The sequence below is a fragment of the Pomacea canaliculata genome, linkage group LG4 (genome assembly GCF_003073045.1).
Source record: "Pomacea canaliculata isolate SZHN2017 linkage group LG4, ASM307304v1, whole genome shotgun sequence".
Taxonomy (NCBI): Eukaryota; Metazoa; Mollusca; class Gastropoda; order Architaenioglossa; family Ampullariidae; genus Pomacea; species Pomacea canaliculata.
Genome location: NC_037593.1, coordinates 791,550 through 815,928, shown reverse-complemented (window position 1 = coordinate 815,928; position 24,379 = coordinate 791,550). Strand labels below are relative to the sequence as shown.

Sequence of the window (24,379 nt, the reverse complement as noted above, 5' to 3'; positions counted from 1 at the left end):
CTCTTGCTAACGAGATTCGTCTTTCATTTCCGGTGATGCGTTCATCGTCTGCGCAAAGAATCTGACCCCAGGAAGACTTGCTAGTTTACGTGTGCCAGTGCATGATAATTTCGTTTTCAAGACTTCTGATCGTGTTTTATGACACACAGTCATTAATAAGGTAAAATATGAGTTAATTTTAGTAGCTTTTGTACGCTGCCAAGGAACACTTTTTAAATAATTGTCTAAGAACACCAGTTAGGAATCTCAACCTGTCTGAGCATGGCGGTCAAACTCATGCAAAAATTATCATCGATAATTTAGTATGTTGACCATGGGTGCTTCTTATTGTCAAACACATATGGCCCAAAATAAGCAATCTACTAGTTCAATCACATAATCATAATGTATTGTAATGGTATCGATACAATCGATTGTATTATCAGTGTTCATTACAAATCAGATCAACTTGAAATGTCATTATTAATACGCGATTGACGGATGAATCATTTCACGCAAATGCATGTTGTTATCGCGATATATAATACACTGAAGTGGACTGTTTTTGTTTTAAGACATCATAAGCATAATAATAAGCTTACTGCAAATGCAAAGTACTTGTAAGCGCTAATTATAATTTGGTGCCAGCGCCCAGTTTAGATGAGGAGACGCATCCCGCAATCAGAAATTTGCAGCGCTGATCAATACGGCTATTTTGAGGACAAATTGAAGGCCTCGCGAACGGCTATTCAATATTTTTTCTGATTTAAAAAGATAGACAGTTCTTTCCTGACTAAAAAAATCATTTCTAATTTTTACAGAGATGTTTATGTTATCATGACAGTTATAAGCAACTTATTAACTTATTAGGCTTTTCAGATTTTTTTTCTCTCCATTAAATGATTATGCATGTGGAGGAACATTTATTGGATTATTTTGTGAAGAAAGACTGAGTTTTATTTTGCTGACTTCATATTTCTTTCAGCAGGTTCAGGATGGGTTACATATGGTAAAGAAGAAGCAGATTCTTTGCAGTTTCGGATAAAATTTTTCTTATTACTACAAGTCTTCTTGTGTGTAAGCCATAAACAAATCCAAAATGGTCCTCTCACAAAGACAGAAAGAAGAATTGTAAGTTATCCTGTTTTTTTCTTAACCTCTTGGGAGAAACATTGCTGTATATCACTTTAGTGTGCAATAATTTATTCAGTAATTTATTAAGAATAGTGAACAATTAGGCTGATTGTAATCAGTGAAAGTTTATGATTGTATGGAGCAATGCTTGTGCTGACTGTGTCAAACTGCATGTCCTGACATAGAACCATGTTTATAAACAGTGTTGGTTTTGATTTCTTTTTTCCTTCAGCTAACAAAATTGGACCTATCTTCTTTTCACCTTACATTATTTAGAGTATAATATGTAGGTTTTATGCCTCTAGCTGTGAACTCTTACTGACAAAGTGTATATATCTTTCATCCCCTTTTTGCAGGGAGGCATATTAAAATTTGTTTTGTATTCTGTTGTGTTGGGACAGATGTAGATCTGTAGTGTGTAGATATCTGGATGATAGTGTTATACATTCAGAAAGGCAAGGGCTGGCAATTGTAAAACCATAACATTTTTATATTAGAGGTGTAACACTAGTTATTAGCAGTTCTAGTTGCATAGACATTACCATAATCACTGCATTAGAAGTTTTCAGAGGATTTATAGAGGGTCATTATTTGAAAAAAAAAAATGCGATTATTTAGTCTATTTCTTTGCTTTGCAAAATGAAACTGGAGCACCATGAAAACAGACAACTGACATTATTTTAATATTTTCTTAAGATCAGTTACTGATTTTTGTTATGAGAAAACCTTTTTTCATCTTTCATGAATTAAAGCACAGTAGTCAGATCTTGAGTGCAGTTGGTATTACAGACTGACCCATTAGGCAGCCCCTCTCTTTCCCAGGAACTTTCTGTTTTTGATTTCATTGTGATCACAGGTTTTATCAGGCGGTATGTGTGCATACAGTGGCTCCATGCCAGGTGCCTTTTTTTGGGTGGAGATAAAATGTCACCTGTGGGTAAATTATTAGACTTAGAGGATTGTCTTTTGTGACAGGACAATTAAAGTAAATCTGAATATAAGAGCATCTTATATATTCTCCTTTCGGTCAAGTATTACTAATAACAGCACAGTGTTGTCACTGGAACTTGGGTTGTAGGATTTTATCAAAGTAGCGTTAAGTAATTATTATGTTTTGTCTTTAGTGATGTGGTATGCATTTTGTGATGGCACTTGATCCTGTCATTGTTGCAGTCTGAATGTAGGTGTGTGTCAGTGGCTAGTGAACTGTGATGTAGATGTGTTATTATCTAGTGAGTTGTGGTGTAGATGTATCAGTGGCTAGTAAGCTATAATATTGATGTGTCAGTAGCTAATGAGCTGTGACATAGGTGTATCAGTCGCTAGTAACCTCTAATGCAGACTTCTGCATCCTAACGACATGATGAGTAGGAGGAAGTGCTCAGATAAATGATTCCTTTCTGTCATCACTGGTGATATGCCTACAAGTACAATGTACTTCTACCATTTCTGCTTCACAGTACTAGGAGCATGATTCAATGTTTTTCAAGTCCATTTAAAAGTGGGGAGCTCTTTTTTTGACTGTTGTACTGTGGAAATGGAGTTAAGTGGAAAAGGATATACCCTGTAGTTGGTGTTGTTGACAGGGAGGCCCACCTTTTTGTCAAGTTTTCACCTGATGTAGACAGGCACTGCTGGAGGTGACTACCTCATATGTTCCTGACTCTTTATAGGTCTTGTGGACTGTGCTACTGCTATGTATCTTATCATGAAGTTTGTGAATACAATAAACTGGAGTCAGGTTAGTCTTAAACAGGGATTATTTACATGTAAATGGAACTGGCGCAGACTAGAGCTATGCTGTTTTTCAATTTTTGTGTTAAAAAATAACACAATACAAAATGAGAGTAGTATAATCTTTTTATAGTTCTATGTTAGGGGATAGACTATTAAGAGACTATGTGTTTATTATTGGCACCAGAAGTTGTTAATTTATGAGCAGCATTCCATGTTGCAGTTCTAGAAGGGTCAGTGGCTTGTGTTTGTCAGAAACAACTAAGCTTAGCACTGGTTGGAAAATCCTTGCAAGTCCACATGTCTTTGATGACACTGTGTGATTACATAAGCACAGGTTGTTTACTCCCTTCAGAACATTTCTCCCACTTTATTTGGTCAAAGAGACATGGCATCCATACAGACAATTCCACAACAGTTTTCTCGAATTCATAAAAATAAAAATATAGTAATATCATTTAGGCTAGTTACAGAGTAACTTATTTTCTTTCATGTGTTGTGAAGATCACGGAAACAGTTCCTGTCTTCAAAAAGAACAACATGAACACTGTGTGTAAGAAGTGTAATGTTACAAGCAGAACACTTTCAAAGAAATGCCATGCTCTGATTGAATTACAAGCCCATGGTGATATTTAACACTATGGTGTTCATGATATTGGGTCGATAGTCATCTCTAGAGAAATTCTTGAAAGTCCCGTGCCCACAGATTGTTAGTGTGTTTGCTAGGTGTGTTTGATGAAGGCCACCTTTGCTGATGCATTCAGCAGCCATCATGTACACACACTGTAACTAGGGCTGGGAGGAGGAGGGGTCAGAAGTCACGAGTTGTCCAGACCAGTTCTTTCACATGGCACAGAAAGTAACATCATCATAAGTTCATGCAACTCATATCAAATGATTCACTAGCTTACTTAGGCAGCAAGGTAGGACTGTAATAAATGAGAACAAAACAAGGAAAGTTTAATGATTTTGTGTGAAGACTTCCCACAGCTACCACTTGGAGACCCGTCCTGTCAACAGGTACAGGCAGGAGGCCACACTGGTTCTACTGGCTTTCCTAGCCCCAGCATGAAGCCACACTGGTTCTGCTGGCTTTCTTAGCCCCAACAGCAGTGCTCATTGTACAGCTAGTATATACTGTTACTATGCAACCCCTCTAGAAGCTACAATTGCTGTATAGGGTTTCAGGGCTGGGTTGAGCTAGTGTTCTACTTATGCTTCTTAGGCTCCTGGGGTTGAAGCTAAATAAATTCATGGTCCACAGATGAGATGAGTTCTGTCTGCATTATGTGTTGCTTCTCTGTGTGTGTCATTGCACACCTCAGCCAAACTTGTTTCCCCATCATACATATTTAATGAGACTTTTCTTCACCCTGACTATAGTCAGCCTGCAGGCATAACTTGAGACAAAATAGAAGATCTAGAAGAATGTCAGGAGGCTTCCTGTCTGATAAGGTCATAGGTTAGTAAATGGTGGTGAAGAAGAACTCACTATAGTGTTTCCAAGATGCATAAATCCAGAGCAAGCAATAAGTTTGTAGGTGGTGATGATGTGCCCTTGATACTCCTTGATTTCTTGAAGAATCCTAAGCAAACAGTATCTTGGAAAAAGAAAGACAAAATTTGAAAAAAAAGTCTGTGTATAAATTTTTTTTTTCAGAAACAAGGCCATTGCTGACTACCTAAGTGTCAATGGCTTCCACTCTGCTTTGGAACATTTTCAGAAAGAGGCTGCAATGGTAAGACTGAAGTCATTTGGAGCATTGTTCATGTTTATATAGTCAGACCATCAGACCTTATTCATCCAACCATGTAGTTGGTATATATGGTACTATATTTCAGAGCAGCGCCAACATGAGCAGTCTATCAAATTGGGTGTTTTTTTAAAAATTATTATGATTATTTGTGTAACATTTCAGTAATTGCAGGAGTCCTGGAATGATTGCTGTAATTAGGCACCAAATGATGCTGGAGCAAATTGTTATCATTGTTTGCTCTTGCAGTGTCATTACTTAACTAGGTGTGAAGGAGAGCTATTTCTTTTATTGAAGGGGACAAGGTAGGCAAAGAAAATCTTGTATGGGAGAATGAGAATCAAAAATAGTAACTTATAAATCTCTCTCTCTGTTGGTTGTGTAGACTAAAATGCTGATATAAATATCTATCATCACTGACCACACCATTTTAGCCCAAACTGTTACATTTCCAACTCAAATGGCTTGTAACTTAAGATGTTTTGACCACAAGTTATATATTTTAAAAAGTCAGTATAAGTGACTAAGTGTTTTTTTGTCTTTACAAGTTACTATTTTTCTTAACACCAACAACAGTACAAGATTGACAAGTTAAGTTTTTCTGGACATATTCAGCAGCATTGAATTTATAGAAAATAATTGTAGTTGTCAAGTAAATTGGAAGTTTTGGGTCTACAATAAAATAAAGGAATTTCATATGAAATGGTCTTTAGGAAATGCGTACATTTTGCCAGGTAATTTTAATGATGCTATGTACTAGGAAAACAGTATAACGATGTGAAATTCACAATGTCTTTATGCTAAACTAAGTCATTATAGATTACTTTATAATGGTAGTATCACAAGACATAAGTATAAACTATTCTTTAAGCCTGCTGCAAGTGAAATAACAACAGAGATATAAGACATAAATTGTTCAGGAGTGAAAACTCTTCTTTCAGGAATTATGTGCAGAAATAACATTTAGCGTTATCCACTAATTGGCTAAGACTGTTGTGTGAATGTAATAGGCCAGCAGAACTAGAGCTTGTCTAGATGTGCTCTGTTCCAATGTCCTCAACTGCAATTTATATTACTAAATTCATGGTCTCTGTTTGTAGACATTAACATCATGAGAATCTTGGCTTGGCTAGTATTTGTAGCCTTAGTTTCCTGAGATTCTATGAAAAGTTTGACACTGCTTTGATGTACACATAACCACAGGCATGTTGTGCTACATAGAAGGAGGGACTGGATGATTTCTTAATAAACATGCCCAAATCAGAAAGGTGTGAGTAGCAACACACATAGCTGTTCCAGCAGTCAGGCTGGGTTACTAACATTATGGCTGATAAGAGTCTAATAGTATAATCACTCAGTCTGGGTAGCAGTATAATGGGTTGTGAGGCTGTTATGGCAGGGACGCAGGCTGAGCAACAGCATGCTGGTTGGTCGTGAACAGTGATAGCTATGATCACACAAGATTGCTGTAGGTAATGCAAGACTCAAGGAAACTGTACCAATATAGCAAGTACATTTGCTCTCTTTCACAGCCTGGGGAAATTGAGAAAAAATACAGTGGACTTTTGGAAAAGAAATGGACATCAGTCATCAGACTTCAGAAAAGAGTGAGTATATCATATGCAGAACCATTTCATTTTAGCTGAATTAGGGAGCGTAAGAACTTAATAAGCACCAGACTAGTCAAGTGAAATAGGTACACCACTATATGAAGGAACATTTATAACAAAAAAACAAAACAAAAAAATGAGTGAAGCATATATGCATACACTTAAATACATAGATGCACAGCTGACTGTACTTCGGGATTCTCTCATGCATGAGTCATTTTAGTTTCGAAGGTGCACAGTCAACAGCTGGCTGTTCTTTAGGATTTTCTTATGCATCAGTCATTATGAGAAAGTCTCACGCAGTGACACTAGGGTCAGTGGAAAGAACATGATATGCTGCCACCTGGATAATACTTCCATGTTGAGTCTTTCTCCCGCAGAAGTGAATGTTTTGCACGCTGTAATGCGAGCTGGGTAGTGTCACAAAACACATGATGCTATGCGTGAATAAATGAATATATTTTCAGGGCTTCTGCTAAGGCTAAATTCTTTGGAGTCCCAGGGACCCCTTCTTCAGATTTTTAAGGGGTCCCTGTTCTTCGCCCAAATTTGAAGGGGACCCCATTGACGAAAATTGAAGGGGTCCTCCGAACTTTTAATGCGTACAGTACGCAATTTTTTGCGTAAGCAGAAGCCCTGATATGTGAAGAAGCTGTTAGCTTCTTCAGGAATTGTTTCACTATGTATTATTTCCCTTCAGGTGCTGAAATAGTCAACCAATCAGGTATTTTGCTATATTTGAAAGTAAGCAGTGAGTCACTTGGTCAAGTCATGTTTGAGAGGGTTATATGTTACTCAGTTTGCCATGGATTTGTACTCCAACAACCAAAAAGGAAAATATAATAGTAATAATTGAAGTTTAATGTATTTTCTAATAAAATATTTGTTTTGCACTTCATCTTTCTGTATATAGTGTAAAAAAATATTTTAAAATTTCTGCCTTGTAATTTACTTTCTTGACAGCAAACTCACCATTACATACAGATAGCATCATTCATTTGAATTTAGTACAAGAAAACTACAGCTATATTTCTTGCAAATCATGTCACTTAAATGTCATGAAAAATGCTCTTTAAAATGGTTTTTCAGTGATGGTTGTTTTTATTGTAAGTTATTAGTGTAAATATTGGAACACATTGTGTTAAACTGTCATTTTGTACCAGTCTTGTTATAGCGACTGTGACAGTGCGTATTGTTCTTGCACTCAGGTCATGGATCTTGAAGCCAAGTTGGCAGAAGCAGAAAAAGAGGTCAACAGCGGTGCACCAACTCGTGATCGCCGTTCACCCACAGAGTGGATCCCTCGACCTCCAGAACGTTATGCCCTCAGTGGGCATCGCAGTCCCATCACCAAAGTGGTGCTTCACCCAGTGTTCTCACTTATGGTCTCCTCCAGCGAGGATGCCACCATTAAGGTAACAGTGGTTGTGTGTGTTTTCACTTTTATTTACTTGCTATTTTTATTGAATCTCCTTTTAAGTAAAATTGCACAATAAACATATATTTACTATAAATAATTTAAATTTAATTACTTTTTTATTTGTTGTTTGACCAAAAGTCTTCTATTTATCACAGAGCTGTGGCACAATAAATATACTATGTTTACAGTATTTGATATGTTTTATTGTAAATTTAAGTGAAAAGCCTTGGAAGTTTAAGTGTGACAGTGTGTGTGTGTGTGCGTTCAGGTTTGGGACTATGAAACAGGTGATTATGAGAGGACCCTAAAAGGCCACACGGATTCAGTCCAAGATGTGGCCTTTGATAGCGCAGGGAAGTTTCTGGGTAAGTATCGGAAGGAGATTTTAAATTTTTTTTTGTGGAGGCTGGCTCATTGTATCTTAATGCTTTTGTGAAAGAGCAAGGGAAATACTCAAAAAGATTTGAAAAGTGTGGAGCATCCAAAAAATACAAAAAAGATCACGAGCTACAAAATTTATAAAAAATTTAATAAAGAGACAACAACAGTGTTTTTACTTTATTAACTGACACCAACTATTTGCGTCTTGCCTGTAATAATAATGATGGGAACTTATAATGCGCAGCATCGCAACCATGATAGATCGCACTCTCTGCACAGATTAGTAATGATAAATGAAAGATAACAGTCAATGGACAGTGAGGTATGTATAGACACACTGAACAACATAAAAATGAGGTACATGAGTAGAACCTAAAGCAGGGGTGGGCAATTAATTTTCCCAAGGGGCCGCATGAGAAATTGGGATGGTTTTAGAGGGCCGGACTAATATAGTTAACTCAGTTTTACCTAATACTGTATGTATAGTATATATACTGGCGGGCGGGCCGGTCAGAGACAGGAGGCGGGCCGGTCTTTGCCCAGGTCTGACCTAAAGCAATGGATGAAGGTGTGACTAATTTTTCTGTGATCTGGCCGATACCAGGGTGATTGTGATTCATTTTCCCCGTTAACAATTTACTGTTTTTGACCATCAAGCAGGTTTTATGAGAGGAATTAAATGTAGTCACACTGTGCTGCTTTGTTTAAACAGAAAGTTGGACTTTTATTTTATGGGCCAGGATGTTATAACAACTTAATTAAAAGATAAAGGGCTGAACATGTTGATCAAAATTAGGAGACGTTGCAGGTTGCTTTCAAGTTATATTTACTATAGACTTTAGGGTGTCATGTTTTTTCAAGAATTCCACTACAAATATTTTGACACCTACGAGTACTCTTCAGGAAACTCTCATCTAGTAAATCATCTAGTTGTCAGTTTTTTCACAGAATGGATTGTCAGATATCCATTGACAATAATTGTACTTACTGATTTAACCTAAACACGTTAATCTAGAATTGTAACGAAGACCTAGGTTTTGTGGTGTGTAAGCTGTCTTGTGTAACATCGAGACTGTCCATGCGTCCATTTTTCTCTGCAGAATGTTGACTAGGTCTTTTGTTTTCTGCAGCTTCTTGCTCTGCTGACATGACCATCAAACTCTGGGATTTTCAAGGTTTTGAGTGCATCAAAACTATGTATGGTGAGTAGAATGTATTTTTCCACTTTGCAGACAGCAGTGTACACAATGTGTGTAAATGTTCAGATAGCATTGTACATATTGTGTATAAATGCATTCTTGTACTAGTCAAAAATGCTGTAGATTTTCAGCTGTTTGTACCTGTAGTTCATTATTTAAAATGTGTGTGTACATGCTTGTGTCTATGTGTGCAGGGCTGTGTGTATGAGAGGAGGGGTATGTTTGAGGTGAAATGGGGTGTTGTGGATTTGTTTTAATTTTTTCACTATGTTGATAGCTGTCAGAGTTTCTTAGCATTTTGTTCACATTATTTTCCTCTCACTGTATTAGTATGAGGAACTTACTGTGCTATTTGCAGGTCATGACCACAATGTCTCGAGTATAACATTCATGCCAAATGGAGACTTTATAGTATCAGCTTCTCGAGACAAAACCATCAAAATGTGGGAGGTGGCTACAGGGTGAGGTTTATGTTCGGTTGTTTGTATGCAATACATTCTTTGCATTCAGTTATTTGTTGGCAGTGAATCTGTTCCTGCTTACATTTTAAAATCTTAAGGTCTCATTTCATTTGAGGAAAGAAATATAGTCATTCAGCTGGCTAAACAAAAGTTTTACTTGTCTCCTTAAAAAAAAATAAGTTGCTTTCTAGGTCTGAGGCAGTGAGTGGGCTGTATTATCAGGTAAGGGACTAATAACACTGGTCAACACTGAAATTATTACTGACTTAAAAAGGTCCTAATCTGAGTGGCAGTCATAGGAAGTTGGTCCACAAGGGTTAAGAATGAAATCTTTCTGCTGTTTTTTTTATTTTTAATACTTGAACTTTTAGACTCGAGCAGTTTTGCTTATGAAGGCATAAAGTAGGAGATTAGTGTGTTCTCAAGCGCTAATGTTTTCAATGTGATGAAGTGCCATGTTTTGCTAATAGCTACTGCGTGAAGACCTTCACTGGACACAGAGAGTGGGTCCGCATGGTGAGAGTCAACCAAGATGGCTCCTTGCTAGCCAGCTGTTCTAATGATCAGGTCAGTTACAGTCTCCATCAACTTGGTAGTAGAGAGAGGCCTCTTCACCTTTGCTGTCTTTTATTTTTGCTTCACAATTTTGACGTGTATAAACATAACTTCCCCGGTCTCCAGATGTGATCTGTTGGGTGCAACTCTTCTATTTGATAATGGAAAGTCATTTTTTTTTAAATCACACCTAATGAAATTTCTGGGTGGTTTAGGTGTTTTATTTGAAGAGAAAGATCACAGCCACACCCACCTCAATACTTTTCAGGGCTTTGTTGTTCTAGAAGTGTGCTTCTGGTACTGTGTCATAAAAGGTGACAAAGTTATACCAATTACCTAAATTATTGTAGTATCTGCTTCCAACTGGAAGATTTACTACAGTTTGAAGCTGTGCAACAGAACTCAATTTTCTTTGTGACTGTTGCCTGTGGCAGACGCTGCGAGTGTGGGTTGTGGCCACCAAAGAGTGCAAGATGGAGCTGCGGGAACATGAGCACGTGGTGGAGTGTCTCGCCTGGGCACCAGAGGCTGCAGGCCCGGCCGTCTTGGAAGCTGCTAGCATTGATGTGAGTGCTGAGCAACTGTTGGATGCACATTTTGTAGTAGCAGACAGGTTAGATGTGCCCCTGACAATAATGCTTTCAAACATCAACAGTCTTACCCGTATACACAAGCATCAACATTCTTACTGTATACACAAACAAGTCAGATAGATGGTGTATAGATTATAGATTCATCTGAGTTGCCAAGGCTGCAACCAGCGCCAGAGGACCATATGTTAAAGAAAGAGTTTGCAATGGAGTTCAGATATTTTTCTGGTTTTACTGATGCAGTCAAAGACCACAAAACGCAGTGGTCCATTCCTGGCATCTGGGTCACGTGACAAAACCATCAAGATGTGGGATGTCAGCACAGGACTGTGTCTTTTCACGCTTGTAAGTGTTTATATGTCAGCAGAGGCACTGTCTTGATAAGTTGTGCCTTCAAAAAGTTTACATGCTGGTACTTATCAAAATATTATCTTTAAGTGTAATTATGCTGGAGAAATTTAGTTTTAGAGTAGACATGCTTTTTGTTATCTTTAGTTTTTGGTCTATAAATGATGGTGATGATGACTCGATAAATCTGAAATTCTACTGGTCATTCTTCACCTTGTAGATGTTTAAGTCGTTTACTATGGCTTTACTTCCTATATTATTCTTGTCTTTTTTTTTCCTTTGACAATTAGAAATGTTGGTCCTATATACACAGCATACAAAGTTAATGAGTTTTTTTTAATTCATGAATTGTGCCACTGTGATTGAGTAAATATTGAAGTCTTTTTGAGGGAACCTTTTAGGTGTGTTGATGTGACTGCTTTTTTTTTTTTATAAAGATATCCTTAAAACAATTGTTAGTGTGTAATATTTACCAAAAAATACAGGTACACTGTCGGCATTATTAAGATAAAGTTTATCAGTTGTACTTACACAGACGGAAGTCTTCATGAATTGAACAATATTGAAGAAAGGTATTGCACCTTGCGCAGGCAGGTTTGCAGAATTGACTTGTCATGTGTATAGCTAATGATGGAAGGTCTGTGCACAGGTGGGCCATGACAACTGGGTGCGAGGGCTAGTCTTCCATCCTGGTGGAAAGTACTTGCTGTCTGCATCAGATGACAAAACCCTACGTATCTGGGACATCCCCAACAAACGTAACCACAAAACTCTGCAGGCACACAGCCATTTTGTCACCTCCCTTGGTAAGGTGTTCTTTTGTATCAGCTTCCTTCCACCCCTTTCCCAGGAAGCATTTATGAAAGATTCTATAAGAAATGTAGATGTTCATAAAATCAAGAGGTGATTGTAGATTATACATGGATGATGGCATTAAACAGGCCTAAGAATATGCTGTGTGCAACAAAGATGGCTATGATATTTGAAACATGAGATGCTGTGTAAAATAGGGGGCTGAGAATACCTAGAACGTGGAGTTAGTAAGTCAGATCTACATGATTTGACATGCCATAGTGCTTTTCTGTCATCATGGTTCATGCCAAGAAATGCTATAAATCCACCATCCAGTATTCATGCCTTTCCACTAATTTTGTGACTGTTTTCATCTGCAGACATGCACAAGAATGCTCCCTATGTGGTAACAGGCAGTGTCGACCAGACAGTCAAAGTGTGGGAGTGCCGCTAACCCTGGTTATGGCTAGGCAACAGTGCAAGGGACGATAGCTCTGCTTTTCTTGCTGTGCAAGGAGATGTGCCATCTCCCCTTGTATTTTCGGGCGGAGGCAATCTTTCTACTGTGGGGAGCATCCAAGAAGCAAGAGAGAAAAGAAAGTTGTTCCCTTTATTTTCTGGAACAGAGAACTGCCCCATAGGCAGAGACAGATGTATAGAACATCATGATAAACTGGCAGTTCTACATTTGTAGTTCCATGTTTTTGTCTTTCTAGCATCTTCACAGATCTGCCTCAAGTTGTGACCTTCACCTACTTTCTTTGTACCTTCTGTCTCTCTTCACTCTCTCTCTCTTGCTTTCTCTTTCTCCCTCTTTCTGTCTGTACTAGACAAAGTCTGATTATAGTTGTCAGTGTGTATTTATTGTGTGACTCCCACGTTAGAGGTCTGACTTGTGAAATACTCTCAGTTTCACACAGCCAACCATTGTCAATCCATTTGATCTATCATTTAACTCTTGCTTATTGTGAAATGCTGCCACCAGCTGCTTGGTATCTGATCTGAATATAATCAAGATTAATGTTGCCATGTCTACATCATTTCACATGTCTGTGAATTATACTCATCTGCTGTGTCTTTCACCATAAAATACACTTTTGTTTTCATACCCTCACTTCTGTCCCGTCTTTCAACCTTCTAGAAACATTTCTGAACACCAAATTTTCTTCATGATGCCATTTCCTGGAGTTCACTTTAACAAGCATTGCCATTGTCTTTCGCAAACTTCTTGCTTCATCCGAGCAAAACCAACCTTTTAGCTGTTTCTTTTTCCTGAGATTTTGTCAGCTATGGTAAAACTTCAGGGCGGCTTTTCAAGTTCAGTGTTGCTGACATTTTAACTTCTTTCATGAATATTTTTCTGTCGGCAAAAATCTGGGACTTTGGCATGTAGACTACCTTAAAGTTCCTTAGTTTGGATTGTTTAAAGCCACACACTTTGGGGATAATCATTCTCTGTGTTAAAATATGTTGAGATAATTGCATTTCCATATGTAACATTGTGTACACACAATTAATACAATATGTATTGTAGTCAGTATAGGGTATCCTTGCTCAAGCGATAAATAAATATCTGCAGTTGCTGAAATGCTTTTTCTTTATCCTTTAGAAGGAGAAAAAAAAAGGGGGAGAAATATTCTGCAGGAGACAATAGAGATAATTAGGATAAGCATCATCAGGGGTCATGTGATCAAAATGTAGATGTCTATGTAACAGATGACAAGCACTTTGAACTTGGCTGTCTAGTCTGTTGATGGTAAGAGAAACATCTCGTCACTCATATTGTGACAATAATTGTTTCTTCTCATTCTTATGCTTGTGTCTCTCTCTCTCCCCTGCTGGTCTCCAACTTCCCTCCACCCCATCCTACTCTCCTTGTAATTTGTAAATGAAGAGTCTTAGTATTACACTGCAGAAACCAAAGATTTGGTTTGTGGATCATCTTTGTGTTCTGAATATTAATACTGCTTTTTGTAAAGATTGTTACCTCACATTTCCTCACCTTGCTATCTCAGTTTTGTTTCTGCTTCAAGGTCCTCCACCATGTTTGTGGATCTTTAGTTATAGACAAGTTGCTTGTCAGTATCTATTTAATTATAAATAAGTCCTATGTCTGTGGATTTTTAATTATAGACACGTTCCTCTTCCTCGCCTTCCCCACCTCCACCTTGTCAGCTGTCATTGGTCACCGGCCTGCCATCATTTGTCTTTTGTGTTGGAGCTGAATTGTGATCAACTGTATATAACATGCATCATCTGTGACTTCTTTCTTCCTTTCCCAGAATAGCAGCATCATGCAAGTTTTACCACAATTTTATTTATTTGTGATTTGAAATCTTGTATCCAAGCAGAATGCAGGCAACCAACACTACTCACACAGTGCCAGTGGTACAGTGTCGCTTTTTGTGTACATAACCTGCAGTTCATTTATGACTCTGCTGTGTAGTCCCTTTGTCGGTGACTGTGACCACAGACGTAGCTTGTTGGAAGCTTTTTCTTGTTTGTTGATGTCCTTATGCACTGACTAGAGGTAGTGTCACAAAGCAGAACACACGTTTTGATCAAATCTTTCTGGCCCCATTGTGTAGCATATGGCCTGATGATTCAGCTCTTATCATGAAATGGACAATGTCAGTCATAGTTTCCACATAATTCAGTATAGCATAAGCTCGTGTATTGCGAATAAATCAGTTTATATTTTAAAAGTATGCTGGGTCCTTGGTTTTGGTATTTTAAGATTGATGTCAGAGTACTTTTACATGCAGAGCAGCTGCCGTGAATTATCAATGAATTTGACATTTCAAAATGTCTTTGGTTGATTTATACAGGGTAACTTCAGTTAGCTTCCTGTGCATCTCAGCAGTGGTTGATCTGCTTTACTGTCCCCACCAGTTTTTTTTTTCGGGGGGGTGAGGAAGGGGCACCTTTCAACTTGCAGTGAAAAGTAATGACACTGCCTTATTCTGAATTCTTGCACTTACTGACTTGATGATATATATATAAATTGTGATGAAATATCTTACTTTGTTTTACAATTATTGGAATAAGTATATTGTGCTTCGATGCAATGCACATATTTAATGACATCAGTACATGCATGTATCCACATACAGACACGCTGATGACATTACAAGTAGATTTGATGAGTATCTAATGTATTGGCAGCGGGACTAGTAACAGTGGGGCGGATGGCATTGGGGATTAGTAGCTTGCTTCGCTCGTGATGTTGGGCATTGAACTGCATGGCTATGTGTAATAGGTAGCCATCATTAGCTAGGACTTGCTGTGTGATGTGTACTGGATGTAGACTTTGGTGTCTTTGAGAAAGATGGATGCTAAAACTCTGTTCCCTTCACCATTGACAATAGACAGATTCATTGCTTCTTGGCCTTTGGCTCAAGATCAAATTGCATGATTGAGAGACTGTCTTATGTTTATATTGAGGCCATAAAGTGTACAAATTTAATAGTTCTTACTACACGACTGTTTGCAAAGCTACTAGAGCTGTCATTAAGCCTGTAAAAGAATTTTCTGGAGTACATGCAGACTGGTTGACATTTTTTGACATATTCTGCTGGCATGGACAGACATGCCTGGCATTCACACATCACATTCTGTTAGCATGTACTCAGATGTTAGCAGACATGTTTGATATTCTTACATTCTGTTGGCATTTAGTTGGCCTGTTGGCAGGCAAAGTCAGTTGAAAATCTTTGACCTTATTTGTATGGCAGAACATCAGGATTTTGCTTGGCCATTTGCCACTGCTGTGACCAGCTAGATGCAGCAGCCATAGTAAGAAATGTTTCGTTACAGATTTTGTTTTAAAAAAAAGGACATGGTTATATGATTCAAAGCTGTTCTGCAGTTTGGATCTGGCATTCCATCCTGGGAAACATGGGTTGTGAAAATGAGGTCTCATGCACACCCTATAATAAGTCTGACAGTGGTAGCGTGCTAGGTTTGCTTTTACATAAACATGCTATTTTCCACTTCTGTGACACTGAATATATCATTTTTTGTTTCGTGCCTACATTTTGTAACCTTTGGCCTGAAGTTTTCTCAAATTATTTGCTTAGCAGCATGTAACATCATTTCTAGATTTTGAGAAAATGAGTATTGTTACAGTTGAGGTTTGAGGTGATAAACATAACAAAAGGACAAATGAACATCTTGCTTTCATTGCTACCAACACCAGCTAAGTGTCTGCAAACGTAACACGACCAGATTTAACAGGTAAGGTGTGTGCATTACTAAGATCATGATGTCTATCTTGAGACTTTCCTTAAGACATTTTAAAAAGTTTCAAACTTTTGTTTTAATCATACAATGTGTTCTGCATCTGTGCAGCAGAACTTTGAGAAGGCCAAAGATTCACCAGCAGCGAGCCATCAAATCGGCTGGCCTTCTTCAATTTAGAAATAAGCAGTTGTATCCAAAGGAGTTGGTTATGCATAATCAGTTCCCTTCTGTTACAGAAAATTGACATGCCAAACATGCATTTTGTTCATTTTTTTAAGGCATTTCGAAGTCATGGAGAGAAGCATTGTCTCAGTATGTTGGCAGTTTTGCCTGCTTTCGATTAGTCTCTCCCAGAGGATGCAGGTACGCTACTTACTGCCTTGTGAGTAGCACAAGCAAGCAAGCAAGGTAAACTGACATTAGACTTTGTGATGCATTGTGGACTTTTAGAATGCAACATTCATTTTGTTAATGTTAGGGTTATCGCTAAGAAATTTGATTTTCAGTGAGAACAAGATTCAAACTGAGACGAGACGAGGCAGTCGTGTTTGTTTACCATTGTGTTAGTGGTTATGTCCCTTACAATGCACACACAACTGGCGATAACGAGGGCCAGCATCTTGCTGACATTTTATTTTCACCTTGTCATGTATGGTAGGTACAGTGAGCATCGTGAAAGCGATCACAAGATTTCTGAATAGTGTGAGCTGACTGTAATGTGACTGTAAACCTTACCACCTGTCTCTCACACACCACAGGTCTGTGAGATCCCCTAGTGGATATTGAATGCAGTGCATCTTACAAGTTTTTGAACTCTGAATGACAGAGTTGTAGTCTCGGCACAAATGATTTGTGTTTGAAGTTTTTGGGTGAGGGTTGGGAAAGGAGTTGTATCCAAAAACTTCAGGTCACAGTTTTCGGCAGCAGGAGCTTTGTGCTTACAAGTTGACTTGCTTGCTTGCTCATGTATGCTTCAATTGCAGACGACAGTTCTAGCTTGTCTGTCTGTCTAACCAGTTTGGGTTGATTTTCTGGCCAGTTGCTAGGCACATCTTACCAAACCAGACACTTCAAGTATTGCATACAATGCCAGGCTGTTCAAATGATACAGGACTGCAGTCTAAATATTTTATTGCTGTGCTTACATGTTGTCGCACATTACTTTTATGTTGCTGGATGTGCTCGTGACAAATAATAGTCCTCTCTTGATCCCTCCCGGCCAAGCTGATAGTCATGTTTGTGAATAAACTGTCAAAGAACTTCAGTCTTGCCATTGTATATCATGTATTGCCTGGTGTGCTGCAGTTGTTAATGATTTAGGCCGAGTGAATCAATGTCTGGAAAAAACCTTCAGAATATTCTGACAATTCTTAATCGTACTGCTTTAATTTCTGAGGGTTAATCACTGCAGGCGGCTAGACGAGGCCTCCGTGTCTGAAGTTGTTTTAAACTTTGAAAGCAGGGATTCGGTATCGTTTGCCAATAACACGAAACCTTATCAATTTATCAAATGAGAGCAGATTGGTGACACGTGAGCAGTGTTCGCCACTTGACAGTCTCTTATCTTGTTATATGTTGACTCGCCCTCCCAACTCGACCGTCACCAGACGTGTCGACACCGCGCCCCGCAATGCATTTGCACCACAAACTTTGACCCCTCCCCTTCCCCAAATCTTGTGTTTTGTGTCAACCATCGTCATCAGCACGAAGGATGGCCCACCTCAGCAGCCGTGGGTGGGGTGCCAGTCGTCAGGGAGGCCAAGGCCCCACGTGTTTACGCTGCCAGTGCCAGACGAGGAACTCAGGTGCGACAACAAGGAGAGGCTAACACACCTGTGCGCGGTGATGTCCGGGACAGTGTCTGGCGCTGTCTGTCGCATCCTGTGTTCATCCTGTGGTGCTGCGCGCGAGGTCTGTCTGCCTCCCGAGTGTAAGCACCACCACTGACCCGCTTGTGTTGAGAGCATCGTGTGCCCGAGCGTCTCTCGTCCACCAGCGGGTGAGCGGCAGCGCGGTGCAAGGCGGGAGCCGAGGCCAGCATCCCGGCTACTGTGACGTGTGGCCGTGCGCACCGCGTGACGTACAGTCATGCCAACGTTTGTCACCACCGTGACGCTGTCTAGTCCTGTTGGTGTCGTCAGTGTGGACAACAAGTGCACCACTCGGTGTCGAGGGGTTTACAATCTTCGCACGAAGAAGTCTTCACCGATGACAGAATACCACGGGATGAACGAGCGTGAGCTCCGAGCACTCGTAAGTAAGCGCCATGGGCGGGTGGAGGTGGGGTAGTTGCTACCTGTGTATGTGCAGGTGCGCACAATGGGGTTGTATGCTAGTCTCACGTACGCAGTGGGTTATTCTCTCATTCACACACGTGCTCTCACCTGTAACAGTGTAAGAGCGTCATCCACTTGCACCTTGTGAAATGACAGTTTCCTCTCCTCTTAATGAGATGAGCTTTGGTGACATGTAGCCACGCCACACACTGGTGTGTCATTATCACCGGCTGATCACGTGCTACTAGACAGTCAACAGGTGTTCCAAGTAGCTAGCAAACTAAGGTACGTCTACCCGAGATAAGCACTGTCCACAGGTCAAAGCATCATCATATTGACTACAGTCCACGTGTGACACGCTGACCAGCGCGTGAGAGAGAGAGAGGGAGGACTACAGCCCTCGCCTGATCAAAGACATTTGACGGAGCCCCTGAGTTCTGTGTGCTGTTTGTGAGGTGCTGACCTACAGGTGTGTTTGTCAAGGTGGAGGGTGAGGTGGGAGTAGGGGCAACACGTGCTTCAGTCCGCATTTTGTGTGTACTCAGGGAGGCTGTCCGTGTGTCACGTGTTAACATCCTCTGTTCTTTATGCGTTAACATCCGGTGTATCTCACCTTGTGACATCACACGTGGGATGAGAGGACTTTAGGCAAACAGGTAAAATGACGAAGTGAAATGATAAGACGAGGTGGCGTATGGAGGACGCTGTTAGGCCGTCCAGCCAGGTGAACAAGAAAAAAAAAATGAAGGAAAAGAGGAGGAAGAAAAACTCGTGATGCGGTTATCTGACAGCAAACTGTCGGGGCACCTGCACTGTATGGCGCCAGCCTACATGTCTATTAAATCACAGCATACCCGCCTCACTCCCCCCAACCTTCAACAGAGCAACCCTCACCACCACCACCGCCACCACCACCGTGTCCTTGTGCCGCATTCACGGTTCGGTTCTCTGCTGACCTCTGACGTCGGTTGAACCTTTTGTCACTGGCTGCAGGTGACCGCTCGACACCCGGGTGTAGAGATTGTCCCTTGAGATCCTCAGTGCGATGAGCGGGTGGGTTAGTCTGGCGGCAAGCACTTTCTCTAAACAGTGTAGACTGCACCTACTACTGGGGGGGGGGGGAGTGAATTGTCCTAACGGTTACAGACAAAATCACAAACCTGTCGCACAGGGGACAGAACCGCAGTCTACCTGATTAACACCCCCTCACAGTTAAGTGCCCCTGTATTTTATAAGGGTGACACAGTGTGTCTGTGCGCGCGTGAATTATTGTCTTCACAAACATTCCTCTCCCACCCCGACTGCACCCTGTTTGCTGAAGGTCTTATCACGGCGCCACCCCCAGAGAACTCAGGACCCGGCGCCAACTGACTGACTGTCTGCAGACCACGTGACGTCATGTCCACCCCGAACGTTAGGTCAAGGTGAAGGTTGAATAGGGTGGCTCACCGGCCTCACCCTCACAGAAGCAAGCGCACAGCTTTTCTACGGCCGCAGATTTCCGCCATGCTTGACTTGCTTCGGGTGCTTATGACATGTCCGCCATTCTGCAGGAACACTGACACCGTTGTTGGCCAAGCCACGTGGCACTGACAGGACAACATCACGTGCAGGTCAGTTCTCTCGACGGGTGGGTGTAATGGGGGTGTAGCTGTGCGACATCACCAGACGTCTTTCCCCTGACTGTTGTTGCCAGCCTCATCGGACTGACCTGAACTGTCCGTCACACGCACTTCCTGTCCGAAAACGGGTGGATCGTCAACATCGTCACGACGAGAGACGACGCTAGTGGACGTGAACGGCGAGCTGAGTCGATGTGGAAGGGTCAGTGTTATGACAAGAAGAGAACTTACCGACTTCTGTGCAAGTCGCCCCAAGTGTGTGTCCACAGGGGCGGTGGTCGTAAGGGTTAGGTGTACACTGTACTCACCTGACGTAGCCAGGTGCTGCGCCACACAAATGGCGAGAAAGAGCGGGTCATGAAAGTACGGTGAACAGTTACACACTTGCGATACGACCGTTCACAGGGCAGGGTGTACTGTACACACAGCACGATAACATTGCTCAGTAGGGTATAGTCTCAGAATGTTGACACTGTCAAGGGGGGAATGGCGTCTCCCACCTCGCAGTACATTCGTTATTGTGTTTGGTGATTGCCGTGATATGCCCTAGCTGCTGGAACAGCGTTAAACACCAACAAACAAACAAATAAACAAGCTGTGTACGGCGAAAGAAAAAGTCCCGCGAGTGAAATGTTGCATGACATCAGTTTGGAGGGTCGGGTAGCAGGGAGCGGTCACACTCCTCCTACGCTTGTGTCGTGACTGCACCCTCCACCCGTGGTAATGTCACATTCCTCACAAGGTCTGACAGATACACAACTTCCTTCTTCAGTCACATGAACCAGAAACCCTAGGGACCCCGTACTAACCTCTGTACCCGTTTCAGCTGCCAAGGAACATACGGGTGTCTGTGTTCAGAGGCCGTAACTACGATTGGGTGCAAAGCTACCCAACTTTACTTGTTGTACGCATGAGGACAGTAACGAGTGGAGCAGGACAGTTCACCTCTTCAAACACTTACTGTAGGGCCAGCAGTCAGCCATCATAGACATACCCGTCACACATCGTGTTTCAGGGCCCAGCAAGAACAAATCTCGTGTCAGGGCCCAGAAGTCAAACATTTTGTGTTCGGACACCGCAGTTACACGCAGTTACACAAACATTCAGTGTCAAGGGTCAGCGGCAGGAAGGTGGGCTGGGCCTGGGTGGACGATTAATCATCTGCAAGTATCGCCCTCGTCAACCTCTCGTACCTGGATCTTTTCTGAGATAGCTGACGTCATGACGGTCTCGAGGGCTGACAGGTGACGTCATGACGTAGCTCCACTAGTTTGAATGTCAAGTGACCAGGTGAGAGGAGAGGGGAATGTTGGGGAGGGGGCTGTTGATGAAACCTTAGTGACCAGAGAGCACTAGTCACAGAACTGTGAACACAGACTTATGAACACTCGGTTGTCACTGCAGTGACGCCCAGTGAGCATGTCACCGCTGTGGTAGCGGGCGACCCTTGCTCGTGCTGTCAGAGTCGTGTTTACACCTGTACAGGTGATCACAGCGCCGGTCTTGTGTTTACAGTCATTTCCCCTTTCGCTCTGCCGACAGTCGGCGTCAAAAGTGCGCCACTCGTAGTCCCCCCACATCCCCGACCCCAACCCCGACCCCGACCCTCATTTGCTACAGAGGCGCTGCCTCGCACTGCTGGCCGCTCACATTTCAGTTTGATTCCCTCCTCCCTCAACACCACCCCACCCCCCCCCCCGCCTGTACGTTGAGTGTTTGGTAGGTACTTGAGGGCTACCTGGATTTTACAAGTTTAGCGCACCTGAAGGCGTCGACACTGCGGTGTGGCTGGATTACTGCTCTTGGCTGCGTGGATTGCGATGTGAGCCGCAACATCCTACAACGTACATCAACGTCCTACAACGTCCATCAGCCTCCTACAACGTACATCAACGTCCTACAACGTACCTCAACGTCCCTCAGCTGTTGTCTCCCTTGCACACTGCATTATTAGGACCAAAGACAGAGAGGAGGACCGCCATCTTGTGCCCAAGAACAAAGAATTTTCGAGGCGCATGCGCTGGATTACGGTATACACACTTTTCCGGTTTTCCACTAAACAGATCAACGGTTATTTTGGTGGTGCGCCAGGAGAAGACAAACTGAGTGGTCGTGCGCACAAAGGCCGACAACTACTCCCGTGCGACTGAGGGCAGGTTGGGGATGAGCTCATCACTTGACTGCATCACATCATCAACTCAGTTAGCTGCTTGTAAACTATTCTCTACAATATTGCAGCCACTGTTATCTTTACTAGATGAGGATCTGTAACCGAAGAAAGACGATTTGTAAAGGTTTTATCGCCACCAACCCTCACTTTCTTTTTTCTGTCTGCCCCTGTATTCGACATTTTCATCATTTCTAGAAATTTCAGTCAGAGGATAATGTGGTAAATATGTTCGACCACGACCTTGTATGACTGGACTGCTGGCAGACGATTTTTTCCAATTAGCTGCTAAAGTGAGGCATTAGGCTACACAGCTTCCGGTTTAGTCACATTCGTTGCTACGGCTCGCCGAGAATAACAGCGAGAACTTGGCGAGAGGCTAAGCGTTGGTCTCGGCAGACAGACAGCAGGAAGTGTTGTCTTATGATGTAAACAACGAGACGACACTATCAATGCATGTAGACTGTAGAGGTTCATCTGAACATTTGTCACTTCTCGTTGTTGTAATAAATAGATGAGGCAGATAATATTCAAAGACTTTCTTGTTTATCAGGAAATTTCATATTTCAATATAACAACAGAAAAAGCGGTAGCTGTGGAACTTACATGATTACACTCAACAACAACAACAACAACAACAACAACTCAGATGGAAAAAAAATCGATAACAAAATTCCAAAAGACTAAAACAAGTTGTAAATAAACTAAGTAAAATATATTTTTAAATCACTTTTATTTGAGCTGTACTGAAATGGGTAAAATAATTTTTTCTTTAGGTCTGGGGTTATTCTTGAATACAAAACTGATTGGTGTAGCGTGACATAGTATACTGTATACCGTGACGTAGTATACTGTTACCGTGACGTACTACACCGTTACCGTGACGTAGTACACTGTCAGCGGCGCTTGTTGATCCCAGGTGCCAATGGCGTGCTTGGTTACAGGGTAATTAATTAATTAACGGATGGGTTTGGAGACTGAACTGTACCGGGTAGGCGGGTAGGGGTAGGTTTATATCAACTGTATCTACCGACATCTGGTTGTCTTTGAAGTGGTTCACCCCATCAAGCTCAACTCTGTTCATGTAGCTGTTTTTCGACTTTCAAACATTTCGTAGTTGAGGAGCTACAGTCACACACAGGAGCTACATTCAGTCACACAAAGACTCAAGTCGCACGGCGGACACAAGCAAGGACAGCCGCAGTCTGTGGGTTCTGCATGTCGCCATGTCGGCCCCACGGAAGTTGAAACAATTTTGCTGACAGGTACATGTCTGTCATCACCAGGAGTGTTGTAGCGAGTGTGAAGACCACTGGACTGTCCCAAGAACCCTGGAGCAGGTGGATACCACGTGATGTAAGCTGCTCTCGTCCTCACCGATACACTGATGTAGGAACAGACGAAGGAGGACAGCACGCTCTCAGAACTGAGGAAATCGCTGGGAGACAGAGAAGGACGAGCTTCCAGAGAAGGAAGAGGCGCTGCTGAGCTTTCTTCGCGACAGTTGGAGTGGTTGACATGGCAGCCAGACGCTGGTGGTGACACCGGTCTGCAGGCACACCACAGGTCGGGTGGTGGTGGTGGTGGTGGTGGACGATGATGTTTTTGTCGTTTGTTCAGTTTGTTCGACTTTCCCGGGGCGGCTGTGACGAGCTGACAGTGAGCTGTGATCAGCCGTCACGCGGGCCAATCGATGTCCCTCCCTCTCCCCTCCCCCTCACTTCCCCGTGTGTAAGCAGTCGGCGTAGGTTGTTGGCGTCGCGCCAGTGCGTTGCCAGGTTGGTGGTGTCGCTCAGGTGGCAGGCGCTGTCGTCTGATCGCACCCCCCCCCCCCCATCGTCAGTCCTGTCTTCCCCCCCCTGTAAAAGTGAGTCGCGCTGTCTGGAACCGCGTGCTGGAGCGCGACCACTGCACGTGCGGTCACGTGACGATGTTGACACACAGGCGAGGTGTGCGCGTGGCGCAGGCACGCAGGTGGAGGTGAGGAGGCTTGACGAGGGGGAGGGGGATGACTGGACTCGCCGTCGTCAGGAATCAAGCGACACTCAGTGACCTCCGTCAGTAGGCCGTGTGTGTGTGTCTCAGGAAACAGCACCTCACCTGCCCACCTGCCCA

The 24,379-nt window shown here is 42.1% G+C and overlaps 2 protein-coding genes across 8 annotated transcripts in view; both read left to right on the top strand.

Annotated features, from left to right (window-relative positions):
- Window positions 1-23: 23 nt before the first annotated feature.
- On the top strand, window positions 24-17,463 carry LOC112561779 (lissencephaly-1 homolog). 2 transcript variants are annotated; one of them, XM_025234497.1, is made up of 13 exons: window positions 24-160; window positions 968-1,110; window positions 4,508-4,586; window positions 6,134-6,208; window positions 7,420-7,626; window positions 7,900-7,996; window positions 9,143-9,214; window positions 9,570-9,672; window positions 10,143-10,239; window positions 10,662-10,793; window positions 11,061-11,162; window positions 11,815-11,971; window positions 12,338-17,463. In XM_025234497.1, the coding sequence occupies exons 2-13, from the start codon at window positions 1,079-1,081 to the stop codon at window positions 12,409-12,411; spliced, it is 1,227 nt and encodes a 408-aa protein (XP_025090282.1). In that variant the 5' UTR covers window positions 24-160; window positions 968-1,078; the 3' UTR covers window positions 12,412-17,463. The 2 variants fall into 2 exon arrangements, with proteins under 2 accessions (XP_025090282.1, XP_025090283.1); XM_025234498.1 differs by having other exon boundaries at window positions 26-160; window positions 965-1,110.
- Window positions 17,464-17,964: 501 nt separating this feature from the next.
- LOC112561770 overlaps window positions 17,965-24,379 on the top strand; it is an 82,067-nt gene continuing 75,652 nt past the window's right edge. The window contains exon 1 of one of the 6 annotated variants that reach the window (XM_025234469.1): window positions 17,965-18,452. In XM_025234469.1, coding sequence (XP_025090254.1) covers window positions 18,288-18,452 — 165 coding nt within the window. In that variant the 5' untranslated portion in view covers window positions 17,965-18,287. The remainder of the gene's footprint in view (window positions 18,453-24,379) is intronic. The other 5 variants (XM_025234464.1, XM_025234467.1, XM_025234470.1 and 2 more) reach the window with 5 other exon arrangements.